This window comes from Canis lupus, chromosome 2 (assembly GCF_003254725.2).
Source record: "Canis lupus dingo isolate Sandy chromosome 2, ASM325472v2, whole genome shotgun sequence".
NCBI lineage: Eukaryota > Metazoa > Chordata > Mammalia > Carnivora > Canidae > Canis > Canis lupus.
Window position 1 is genome coordinate 35,036,000 of NC_064244.1, and position 13,881 is coordinate 35,049,880.

The window sequence follows — 13,881 nt, forward strand, 5'->3', positions numbered from 1 at the left end:
TTTTTAAAAAGAGTGTGTGAGCAGGGGGAGGAGCAGAGGAAAGGGAGACGATCTCTAGAGTAGACTCCACACTGAATGCAGAGCCCATCATGACCCCCAAGATCATGACCTGAGCCATAATCGAGAGCCTCAACCAACTCAGACACCAAGTACCCTTTAGGATTTTTACACATTATGAAATGATCACCTCTGTAAGTCTAGTTACTGTCACTATACAAATTTATTACAGTATTATCAATTGTATTCAATATGTTACATCTAAATGACTTGTTTTATAACTGGTTTGTTTCAATTAATCCCCTTCACCTGGGGATTAGGTGATGGATGGCTTACAAATAGCACAAATGTACTGCTTACTGTTTTAAAGGCTGGAATTCTGGGATAAGGGTGCCAAGATAGTCAGGTGAGGACTTTCTTGTAGGTCATAGATTTTTGACTGTATCCTCACATGGCAGAAGAGGCAAAGGATCTCCCTAGGCACATTATTGTTTGAGAAACCCGTTTAAGGTCATAAAAGATAGGGGAGCCATTGTTTTGGATGGGACAGCTTTATGAATGTTAATTTTTCTCTCTCTGAACTGTAATGAAACATTAGACAAGCATCCTATGAAATTTCTTATTTGTTTTTTTATAAATTTATTTTTTATTGGTGTTCAATTTGCCAACATATAGAATAACACCCAGGGCTCATCCCATCAAGTGCCCCTCTCAGTGCCCGTCACCCAGTCACCCCCACCCCCCGCCCACCTCCCTTTCTACAACCCCTAGTTCGTTTCCCAGAGTTAGGAGTCTTCTTAGTTGTTTTAAAATATTTTATGGGGATCCCTGGGTGGCGCAGCGGTTTGGCGCCTGCCTTTGGCCCAGGGCGCGATCCTGGAGACCCGGGATCGAATCCCACATCAGGCTCCCGGTGCATGGAGCCTGCTTCTCCCTCTGCCCATGTCTCTGCCTCTCACTCTTTCTCTCTCTGTGACTATCATAAATTAAAAAAAAATAAAAAAAAATAAAAAAAATAAAATAAAATATTTTATGTATTTGACAAAGAGAGAGCAAGCAAGAACAAGTAGGGGGAGCAGCAGAGGAAGAGGGAGAAGCAGGCTGTCTGCTGAGCAGGGAGCTCCTCCCTAGGGCTTGATCCCAGGATGCTGGGATCATGACCTAAGCTGAAGGCAGATGCTTAACCAACTGAGCCACCCAGGCACCCCTGAAATTTCTTATTTAAAGGACCTAGTTACTCCATTAGGATTGCTAGGATGACTTAACTAGAGGATATATCATCAAAACCTGAAAGCTGGAGTTACTTGGTTTGGGCCACATGAGAGTTTAAGCTAACATAATGTATTTAATGTAAAATGTCAATCTTAGCTTTAGGATATTTATTGATAATTTAGGATTGATAATTAGGATATTTGGGTTTTTTAGAGTAACTAGGCAGTGGATTTGGGTGTTTATTTTTGTGCTGGTTCCAGTAATGAAATTTTGTGGAGAACTTGGCTTATCTTTCTACGTGTTAAGGATTGTGGGTTTGAGTTCACTCAATCTAATAAGTTAAAGTGTTCAGCTATAATTTAAAAGTTACAGCCCTACTATTTCATAGCACCTAAAGTTGAAATATAATCTATCAACAGACACTCTTCCCCCACCCACACACATCATTCTGGAAGAGATATTATGCTGTTTGAAGCAGAAATAGGCTAGGATCTTTGGTGAGACTGTACAACTTGTTGAGACTATGCAACCCACATATCATTTTAAACTGAATTAGAAGGCTGATGATAAATGAGTGGACTGTATCAGTTTTCTCAGTCACATGTGACAGTATAGCTGTGATAATGAGTTTAATTTTTCTGGTGAAAAACTTGCTTTTTCTTCATGCAAGATACCAAGTTCAAAAAAATAAACACCTTCACATTAATATGTGTAATTCTTTGTATATTAACTATACCTCTATAAAGCTACTTAAAATTTTTTAAAGCAAACAGTGTGAAGGGATATTGACCAAAAAATGACTATTTATATTAGGAAAGAGATTTACTCTCCAGAGTTAAATTTTAAGAGTTAATCTTTAGGAAACCATATCTAGTGAAAAGTTACCATAAAAGAATGTACTATTGGGATCCCTGGGTGGCGCAGCGGTTTGGCGCCTGCCTTTGGCCCAGGGCGCGATCCTGGAGACCTGGGATCGAATCCCACATCGGGCTCCCAGTGCATGGAGCCTGCTTCTCCCTCTGCCTGTGTCTCTGCCTCTCTCTCTCTCTCTCTCTCTCTGTGTGTGTGTGACTATCATAAAAAAAAAAGAATGTACCATTTAGGATTCTTAAAATACTGATAGGAAAATATAAAGATAGTCTATGGCAAAGGTAATTGAAAAAAATCTTTGATAGAGGATGAATTTCACTGGTACCAAATGGAAGAGTTATGGTTTAAGATGTGAAGAGATTGTCATCAGATGAACCAGAGACTCAAAATAATTTATATGTAAAAGAAATCAATACTTGGGCAATTTATCTTAGAGAAGCCATAAAAATATCTATGTATAATGTTATTAATGACAAATACAATTTCATAGCTTATCTTTAAGTCTCTGAAGCATTTCACACAATGATTTGTACCCCTTCTAAATAGTCAGTAAAAGGGTTAAGTTCAGTGATTAGGAAGTGGTGTCTACATAGATCAATGGAACAGAATAGAAAACCCAGAAATGGACCCAAAACTATATGGTCAACTCACCTTTGACAAAGCAGGAAAGAATATCCAATGTAAAAAAGTCCCTTCAACAAATGATGTTGGGAAACCTCGACAGCTACATGCATTAGAATGAAACTGGACCACGTTCTTATACTGTACACAAAATAAATTTAAAATGTATGAAAGATCTAAATGTAAGACAGGGAACCATCAAAATGGTAGAGGAAAACACCAGCAACCTCTTTGACCTTGGCTGCAGCAACTTTTTACTAGACACGTTTCCAGAGGCAAGGGAAATAAAAGCAAAAATGAACTTTTAGGACCTCATGAAGATAATAAAGCTATGTACAGTGAAGGAAACAATTTGCAAAATTAAAAGACAACTGATGTAATGGGAGAAGATATTTGGAAATGACATATCAGATAAAGGGCTAGTATCCAGGATCTATGAAGAACTTATCAAACTCAACACCCAAAAATCAAATAATCCAGCTAAGAAGTGGGCAGAAGACATGAATAGACATCCAGAAAGAAGACATCCAGGTGTGCTAACAGGCACATGAGAAAATCCTTAACATTACTCATCATCAGGGAAATACAAATCAAAACCACGATGAGATACCACCTCATACCTGTCAGAATGGCTAAACTTAACACAGGAAGCAATAGATATCAGTGAGAATGAGGAGAAAGGGGAACCCTCTTAAACTGTTGGTGGGAATGTAAACTGATGCAGCTACCTTGGAAAACAGTATGGAGATTCCTCAAAAAGTTAAAAATAGGACTATGATCCAGCAATTGCACTACTAGGTATTTACTCAAAGGATACAAAAATAGTTGCCTCAATACATAGGCTTTTCATATTATGTAACTTCTTATAAGATTTCTATGTATTTGCAACTGAAGATCCAGCCCGTAGTTCATCCCGAGACTATGTTATATGAAAAAGTAAAACTTCCCTACAAAAACACTTTTGAAAAAGAGACAGCCTTAAAATATCTTAAGCATCAAGAAAATATAAAAAGAAATCACCACTTTGACATTGTATCCTGGCATCCCTGAGAATATAAATTCCCATGAATATTTAATTGGATGAATAAGGCTGTACTACTACTGCCTTTCAGCTTGCAAATTCCAGTGAGAAACATCTTTATCTTTGTTCTTAACTCTCCAGAATATCAACCTCTGATTACTTCAGGCTATAGTTCTAAGGCAGGGACTCCGAGTGCTGCTGTGAGTCAGTGTGGAAATAGAGATTTACAAAGAGATCTGTAAAGGTTTCTGTTGGGTCACTTTCCTCATGAGATCTTATCAAAGATATGGGGCTAGGTGTCCTGGACTTGCTCTTTCAGAAGCTGTGAATTAATGTAGAAAAAGAATAGTTCACTCTGAAGTGAAGAAAATAGACACTTAACTTGTAACAGGTTGGACCTGGAATATATATACCCCTATACGATAGTTTGTATCAAATGTTTAGAAATGGTAGTTGAAAACCCTTTAAATGTTTTCCACATTAATATAGATGTGCAAGATGCAAATGATAATACTCTCCAGCTCATTGGTAGTGTTACTGACTCAAATATCTGAATTGACCCAGGTTGGGGCAAGATTTGTTATAGAACCTACAGAAGATACTGATGTTGGAAGCAGTTGATGCATCTGCTCCTCAGTTTCAGCCAGAAGGTATATGGGGTCAGCTTTTGAGAAGACATGCCTCCTGGGCACCTCCATGGTGAGGGTAAGGACCACTGCTCATATGAGAGTAGCAATGTGAGATCAGATATGTCTTTGCAGTCCAGAGTACTCGTATCCAATTTGGTCTTGATCACAATCCAGGCAAAATGAAAACTTTAGGTACATTGGGCTATGATGAGATATAAAAATGTTCCATGGTTTTGGAAGTAAGGAATGGTGGGAGGTGAGGACCGGTTGCCTAGTGTAGTTGAGATCAAAATTCTGGATAATAATGACAAAGTCCCAGAGCTGATTTTTACCTCTATCTCAATAATGATTCCTGAAGAGTCTGCACTTTTGACAGTAATGATTCTGTTTATTTTTTTTTTTTTTTATGATAGTCACAGAGAGAGAGAGAGAGGCGCAGAGACACAGGCAGAGGGAGAAGCAGGCTCCATGCACCGGGAGCCCGACGTGGGATTCGATCCCGGGCCTCCAGGATCGCGCCCTGGGCCAAAGGCAGGCGCCAAACCGCTGCGCCACCCAGGGATCCCAATGATTCTGTTTAAAACACAGGATTCAGGGACATCAGGGTTGCTCAGTGGTTGAGCATCTGCCTTTGGTTCGGTCCTGGTCCCAGGGTCCTGGGATCAAATCCTGCATCAGGCTCCCTGCAGGGAGCCTGCTTCTCTGCCTATGTCTCTGCCTCTCTCTGTGTGTCTCTCATGAATAAATAAGTAAAATCTTTAAAAAAAAATAAACACAGGATCCAGATTCAGTAGAAAATAGGGAGGTCACATGTCTGGTATAGATTCAGAATCGAATCTTCTACCAGTAATTACTACATGCTTGCAATGGGTGGGGTGGGCCCTAGACAGGGGAGCTGACCCTAGGGTACAAGTGAAATGAAATTTAAAATGAAATTTAAAAAATTTTTACAATAACATCCAAAGCCATAAAATATGTAGGAATAATTTAATTAAAAATATATGACTTCTATATTAAAAACTCTGAAACACTGCTAAAAGAAGTTAAAGAAGATCTAAATACATGGAAATATAGGGTACAATGTTCCCATCATGGCCACGGACAAACAAGTCACCTCTCCCCTAGCAGAAATGCCACTTTACACCTTGGTGACATCAGCAACAAGCCAGTTTTCCACCAGGCCTCCTAGGTGGTCCACATGGCCAAGAACAGCCCTCCCAGCACCTCCATTGCTCAAGTCTGCAGCTCAAGTCCTGATCTGGGACCCAACAGCAGTATCTCTTATTCCTTTGTGGCCAATTTGGATACTTAAAGTGAGTTTGAGGTAGCGCAGAATGCTGTTCCATGTAATCAGGTGGATCTAAATAATGTTGGCATAGCATTTCACTCAACTTACACTTTACAAACATTTGTAAAATTATAGAATAATATTTACATATAAAATTCCTTGTTATATATCCCTGTCAGTGGTTTGGAAGATTGCAGTCTAAAATATAACAATGAATTATAAATATATAATATAAAATTATATAAATATAAAAGGAAAAAGAAATATCAACTGTTGGAAAGTGCAACTTAGGTAAAGTGGGTAATAAGGAACCTGTGTCTGATTGGTTAGTCATGGTAGGATTCCTTATTGATGTGAATTCTGTTGTCTGTTTAAGCTATGTTTATTTTATTGTAAATGCTACCTGGCTGTTGATCTCTAAAAGGAATTCGAGAAATTAGGTAATAAGGAGTCTTCAACCTGGATTCCACTGCTCACCGAAGAGTTTGCTAAAGCTAGGAAATCAAGAAAAGGCAAGCATCTCAACAACTATGTTTCACTTGCATATACTGGTTTTATCTTGTGTAGTATTTTCTCTAGCACTGTGTTAGGGAAGGCCCTGAATATTCCTGGTGAGCAAAGGGCACTTATTTGACATCTATTGACTCTTCTATTTACCTTATTTTAAACTGACTTTTGCACGTGATATGAGGTAGTAATTCAGTGAGGTAGGAGTCAAGATTCTTGGTCCCTGTATGATGCCCAGTTTCTCCAACATCATTTGTTGAAAGGATGTTCCTTTTTCTATTAAAATGCTTTGGTACTCTTGTTGCAAATCATTTGATACAAATGGGTCTAGACTCCCTGTGATGTGCTGTAGGCATCTTTGTCCTTTTGCCACAATTGCACTGTCTTAATTATTAAAGATTTATAGTAAGTCCTGAAGTCAGGTAGGCAAATCTTCCATCTTTTTTCTTGTTTTTCAACACTTTTTTGACTATTCATGATCCTTTCTCTTTCCAAATAAAAATAATTTTCTTACTTTCTGGAGAGAAAAAGCCTGCAAGAAATTTGAATGGGATTGCATTGAATCTATAAATCTTTTGGGAGAGAGGTCATCTGAACAATATTGAGACTTACAGCTTCTGAGAATGATATTATATTTCCATGTATTTAGATCTTCTTTAACTTCTTTTAGCAGTGTTTCAGAGTTTTTAATATAGAAGTCATATATCTTTAATTAAATTATTCCTACATATTTTATGGCTTTGGATGTTATTGTAAAAATTTTTTAAATTTCATTTTCTGATCATTGCTGGTTTACAGAAAAACTTGATTTTTTGTATCAAGAATATCAACAAAATCATATGGTTCTAAAAAACAAGGAGTATAACATACTCTATTTTCTTAGTGTGTGAATATAATGTAAAAGAGTATAGTATAAGCTTAGACCACTAATACGTAAATTTAGGCATCCATTCTCTGAAATAGATAGGTTGGAAGAGCCTATCCAAAAACAGAGTAAACACTAGTGTCTGCGCCATGTCTAGCAGTGGTTGGATCATTTGTTCATTTATATAACAAATATTTATTAAATGCCTGCTACTTGCAAACCACTATCCTAGGTTGCAAGGGTGCACTAATGAATAGGGCAGATATGATTCCTGACATAATGAATCCCTTTATAACCTGTGGTCTTTTATAAGTCTGATAAATGCTACCAAAGAGAAAAACAAGGATGCTAAGAGAGCTTGTAACAGGGAACCTACCCTAGTCTGGGAGGGTCAGGGAGAGGTTCTTTCAGGAATTGATAAATTTAGCATGAGATCTGAAAGATGAGTAGAGTGTAGCTAGGTAACAAGGAGATTAAGGGAGAAATTGGCAGAGGAATTAGATGTAAAGATCCTTAAAAAAGAAAAGATCCTTTAAAAAGAAGGTGAGCAATTGAAAAAGAAGGCTGGGGAGGCTAAAAGTGTTAAATAAATAGATGAGGTACATCAATTACAAGACAGAGTCCCGTAAACCATATTAAAGATTCTGAGTTTTATTTAAGTACTTTTGTACTTAGGAGCTTTTGAATCATTTTAAACAAGGCAGTGGCAAGATATGATTTGAATTTTTAAAAAGATTTCTCTGGTGGTTTTGTGGAAAAAATGATTTATGAGGGTAACAAATGGAAGTAGAGAGAACTGATGGGAGACTATGGTGATATTCCTGATAAGAAATGGTGCTGGGTCAGATTAAAGGGAAGGCAGAGGATGTAGAAATAAATGGATGGATTGGATATACATTTAAGAAATAGATACAACAAGACAATAGTGGAATGGTGAAATGTAAACTCCTTAAGGTCAGGGACTATTTCCTTTATTTATATACTTCAGTGCCTGGAAAGATCAGCCTGGCACTGGTAGATTTAAAATTAAATATTGTTGACTGAATGAATACAGTGGATGAAAGAGAGGGGGATTAATAATCATTTCCATATTTGTGAATTAATGAACTGGATGGACATAGGTACCATCTGTAAGTTGTGGAAGACTAGAGAAGGGTAGATGACACAGAAATTAGGAGTTGAGTTGTAAACAAGTTGTTTGGGATTCTGTGAAACATCCAAGTGCAGATACTAAGAGTGTGGTTGGACATAAGGTAACTATTCTTTTACTCTGATTACTTCCATTGTGATAATCCATTCAGATGGGTAGATCCTTACCAGCCTGAGCATGATAAGCTTCCTGGTAGCTCTACACTGGTATGTTTTGGGACTCATCACAGTGCTTCCCCTTTGCTTTATTTTTCTTATCACTTTTTCACAATTAGAGACTTCTGTTATGCAGAGAATCTCAGTGGGTTTTTTTAAAATATTTATTTATTTATTTATTTATTTATTTATTTATTTATGAGAGAGAGAGAGAGAGAGAGAGAGAGGCAGAGACACAGGAGGAGGGAAAAGCAGGCTCCATGCAGGGAGCCTGACGTGGGACTCGATCCCGGGACTCCAGGATCACACCCTGGGCCAAAGGCAGGTGCTAAACCGCTGAGCCACCCAGGGATCCCAATCTCAGTGTTTAATTCATGCTCATTCTATTTTTTAGACTAGTTCTGATGCCGAGTTCTTTTCTGCACACAACCTGGGATTGTGTTTGGATTATAATTTACCAGGCTGTTTTAATTTGTTGTTGCTTAATTTTCTTTCATTTGATTGTATATTTTTCTTTTTTAAATTATTATTATTATTTTATTTATTCATGAGAGATGCACAGAGAGAGAGAGAGAGAGAGAGAGAGAGAGGCACAGACACAGGCAGAGGGAGAAGCAGGCTCCATGCAGGGAGCCTGACGCAGTACTTGATCCCGGGTCTCCAGGACCAGGCCCTGGGCTGAAGGCAGGTGCTAAACCGCTGAGCCACCTGGGCTTCCCTGATTGTATATTTTTCATGCAAATTTTTAAGCCTAGTATTTTTCCACTATCTATTGTTGGCTTACAAATAGTAAAATTTCAGATAAGGAACATTTGTGATAAGAGATACATAGCGATAATAATAAAATTGTTGGACTTTAGTATTATAAATGCGTATGGAAGATAAACCTGTACATGCCTTAGGCATCCTTTATGGTCCTTAGTAACCATGTTTAAAAAGGTAGTAATATGGGTGAGCACTGGGTGTTATGCTATATGTTGGCAAATTGAACTCCAATTTTAAAAAAAGGTAGTAATTTTTGTTCTGTGGCTGTTATCTGACATACGTTTGCTTCTTCCTCAATGTGTTATCTTCCTCTCCCTAATACGAATATAAGCTCCTTCATGACAAAGATTTATTTTTTCCATGCTATATTTTTAAGGCCTGTAATAGTGCTTGACATTGTTAAGCTCTAAGTGAGTATTTCCTGAATAAATTAATGGTAATAAAGCATTTTCAGTTGAAACCAACAGTATTAATGATGGTAGATAGATAGTGGATTATATGGGTGTATACGTTTGCCCAAACTCATTGAACTCAGATCCTTGCTCTTCACTGTCTATGAACAATAGCTCAATTTAAAAAGAGACTAAAAAAATAAAACATCAGAGTCCCCCCCCACCCAGTCTTGCCTCCAGACTCACCACCAAGACATCATTACCGTTAATATCTGATTATGTATACTCACAAGTATTTTTTTGTATGTATGGGTGTGCGTATGCTTTTTTGCATAACAGGGATCATTTCATAGTAAGGATACTATTCTGCAACTTGCTTTTTCCAATTAATATTTCAGGTACACCTTTTCAGTTGAGTCCTTATGTCTGCCATATACCCCAGTCTTAGCAATTTTCCTCTATTTTGTGATAAAAAACATATTTACATGGTTCAGAAAAGGATGTATAATAGGTATATATTGTCTTATTCCCATTCCTGACCTATTTTTCTACCTCTTTTTCCTCCTGCCCCTATACATTTTATTCGTTCTTAAGTATCCTTTCAGCGTTTCTTTATACAGTTAGGGACAAATATGGATATATTTTTCTTCCACTTTTATTACAAAAAAAGATATACTGTTCTCTATCTTGATTTCATGACTCTACAATGTATGCTTTAAAAATCTTTCCATATTAATACCTAAGAAAGTTTTTTTTAAAAAACCAGGTGCCTGGTATTCCATTGTGCTGCTTATTTATCTGTATCCTGGTAAATAAGTTCATACTTGGGATGTTTCCAGTCTTTGAGTATCACAAACAACTGCACTGAATAGTCTTGTATTTACATTATTTTGTGCATGTGCAGTATATATCTGGAATGAATTCCCAAAACTAGAATTGCTGGGTCAGTCAAAGAGTAAATAGGTTTGTAATGTTGATAGGTGCCTTCACAGCAAGTTTTCTTTTTAACTATTTTGAAATAGTTTCAAATTGACAGGAGAGTTTCAAGAATTGCACAAAGAACTGTATATCCTTTAGCCAAAGTCACCTATTGTTAATATACATTTTGTTACATTTCTTTTATTCTTTTTATTCTCTTTATCATTCTCATATATATGTGTATGTTTGTGTACATGTGTATATGTATTTATATGTGTGTACACACACTATTTTTTATGAACCACTTGTGAGTAAGTTGTAGACATCATGTCTCTTTTATTCCTAAATACTTAATGGTGTATTTCCAAAGAACAAGGACATTCTTTTATATACCTGAATCATAGTAATAAAAATAAGAGTTTAATATTGATAGAATATTTATTTATTGTCTACATTCAAACTTTACCAATACTTCACAGTAATTTTTCATTTAGTTGTCACGTTTCCTTAGTTCATTTTAATCTGACAGTTAAAGCTCAGCATTGCTTTGTTTTGTCTAACACTGAAAGTCTTTTGATTCATCGAATACCTTTAATTTTGTTTTGTTTTGTTTCCTTGTGATAATATTTAATTAAGACATTTTTTGGTAACTATCCATTGCTGTGCAAAAAAGTACCACAAAATTTAGTATCTTAATACAACAGATTTCTATTATCTCATACGTTTTGTGGATCTGGAATCTGGGTATGGCTTTGCTGGGTGTCTCTGTTCAAAGTTTCTCTTAAGGCTACAAACAAGGTGTCAGCTAGGATTCTTATCTGAAGATTCAACAAGGGAGGATCCACTTCTGACCTCTCTTACACAGTTATTGTAGAGATTCTGTTCCTCATGGGTCACTGGACTGAGGGCCTCATTGTTTTGCTTGCTATCTGCTAGAGGGCCTTATAACCCTCACTTCCTTGCCGTGTGCACCACTCCATAGGGGCAGCTCAAAATAGAACATCTGGATTCTGTCAGAGCAAGTAATGGAGAGAGCAAGTAATGGGCAAACAAGATGAAAGCCACAATCTTTTTGTAAAGCTAATTTTTAAAATGACATACAATAACTTTTGATATATTCACTTCATTAGATGCGTGTATTTTGGGGCACCTGGGCGGCTGAGTCCGTTAAGTGTCCAACTCTTGATTTTGACTTAGGTCATGCTCTCAGAATAATGAGATCGAGTCCCATGTTGGGATCTGCAGTGGGCTAAACCTGCTTAAGATTCTCTTTCTCCCTCCCCGCCTCCGCCCTAAAAAATAAAGAAGAATGTCTCTTAGTCCAGCCCACACTCAAGGGGATACAATTTTCTAACTCCATTTATAATATTTTCTTCTACATTTATTAGTTGGCCTTAGACTATAAGGAAGAGCTTTCCCTTCTGTTTTATTTATTCCATTATGGTTCATGGGTTGTTTTTTTTTTCAGTGTGTTATATAGCATTATTACTCTTATTTGTTTTGGTCCCAAATTGTGGATTTTATTTTATTTTATTTTATTTTATTTTATTTTATTTTTAATTTTATTTATTTATGATAGTCACACACACACAGAGAGAGAGAGAGAGAGAGAGACAGGCAGAGGGAGAAGCAGGCTCCATGCACCGGGAGCCCGACGTGGGATTCAATCCCGGGTCTCCAGGATTGCGCCCTGGGCCAAAGGCAGGCGCCAAACCGCTGTGCCACCCAGGGATCCCTGGATTTTATTTTAGATTTTGATTTATTTTGATCCCAGATGGTTTTGCTAGGGAGGGCCTTTTCAAGATGCCTTTGTGCCCTTTCACCATCCCTCTATCATTTTCTTGAGTACTTTCTTACTTTCTGACACAAGGTGTTACAGAAGTATCTTACATTTTTTCTGTTCCAGTCATTAGACAAACCATTTATCCAAAAAGCCCTGCTTCTTTTTACTAGAAAGTATTAATTAAAAGTTAAAATCTAGTGTAGGTGTGCTTACTGCTAATGGGCTGTCACTATGTCTAGATTTTTTCAGTAGATAGAGCTAGGAAACAAACACACATACAAAACACACACACACACACACACACACACATCTATACACACACACTTCCAAAATCATGAGTTCATATTAATTTCTGCAATTCAGATTCTTCCTAGCTTTCCCCCCTCCACCTTTGTATTTTTCTTTTCCAAAAGTGAGAACTCTCGTTCCCCAAATTATGAATATACTTACTTAACTCTAAAGCACACAGAAAGTAGCTTCAGAATTGTTACATCCATACCAAAGAGAAAAATCTGTAGAGTTCAAGATTTGCCTGCAGTTGTTGCTCATTAAACTCAGCTATTCTGTCTCATATAATGTACTAAATACATAATAGCTGTACTATTTTTCTTACTTCCCTATAAGAATGCTTCATGTTTTCATAAACTTTTTTTAAAGGTCACAGAACAATTCTCATTAACCCCATTGGTTGTTAAGATCACTTTGCACAGCTTCGGTCTGGTCATTCTTATAGTTACAGTCATTCTTACAGTTACAATCATTCTTTTTTTATTTTTAATTTTTAAAAAATTTTTAAAAGATTTTATTTATATTCATAGAGACACACACACAGAGAGAGGCAGAGACAGGCAGAGGGAGAAGCAGGCACCATGCAGGGAGCCCGATGTGGGACTCCATCCCGGGACTCCAGGATCACACCCTGGGCTGCTGGTGGCGCTAAACCGCTGCGCCACCTGGGCTGCCCCATTCTTTTTTTTAAATATTTTATTTATTTATTAATGAGACACACACACACACACACACAGAGAGAGAGAGAGAGAGGGGCAGAGACACAGGCAGAGGGAGAAGCAGGCTCCATGCAGGGAGTCCGACGTGGGACTCGATCCCGGGACTCCAGGATCACATCCTGGGCCGACGGCAGGTGCTAAACCACTGAGCCACCCAGGGATCCCCCAGTTACAATCATTCTTACAGTTGTGCACTACTGTGCTAAGTAAGGAATACCTATATATACTCTTTTGCATTTTGTTTTAAAATAATTTTTGATCAGTTTTGCTGTGGTATAATTTATATATAATAAAATGTACTTTTAAAAATTACACAGCTCATTGAATTTTGACAAACGTTTATACATTGTAATCATTTGTACAATCAAAATATGGAACAATTCTGTAACCTTCAGAAGCTTTCTCATGCCCCTTCACAATCATTTCCACACATCCCTGGCTCTAGGCAACCACTGATCTACTTCCTGTCACTATAAATTAGTTTTGTCTCTTTCAGAATTTCATCTGAATGGAATCCTATAACATGTACTCTTTTGTGTCTGTTTTCTTTTGTTCTGCATGTTTTTGAGCTTGGTTCACCTTGTTGCACGTATTAGCTCGTTTCTGAAAATAATGAAAATAATGCATCGTATATGTATATCACAATTTGTTTATACATTCACCTCTTGATGGACATTTGAGTTGTTTCCCAGTTTGGTGTT

At 37.3% G+C, this 13,881-nt stretch overlaps 1 protein-coding gene across 36 annotated transcripts in view; it reads left to right on the plus strand.

Annotated features, from left to right (window-relative positions):
* Positions 1-13,881, plus strand: part of LOC112658945 (protocadherin gamma-C5) — a 202,790-nt gene that overhangs the window by 139,430 nt on the left and 49,479 nt on the right. For 2 of the 36 annotated variants that reach the window (XR_007404067.1, XR_007404066.1), the window contains one exon: positions 4,286-4,426. The exons of 33 other annotated variants lie outside the window; for them this stretch is intronic. Coding sequence is in view for 1 of the 3 variants with exons in the window: in XM_035713880.2 (XP_035569773.1) it covers positions 4,376-4,426 (51 nt within the window). In the remaining 2 variants the exon portion in view is untranslated. Of the gene's footprint in view, positions 1-4,285; positions 4,427-13,881 lie in introns of those variants that run through there. One more of the 36 variants, XM_035713880.2, reaches the window with a different exon arrangement.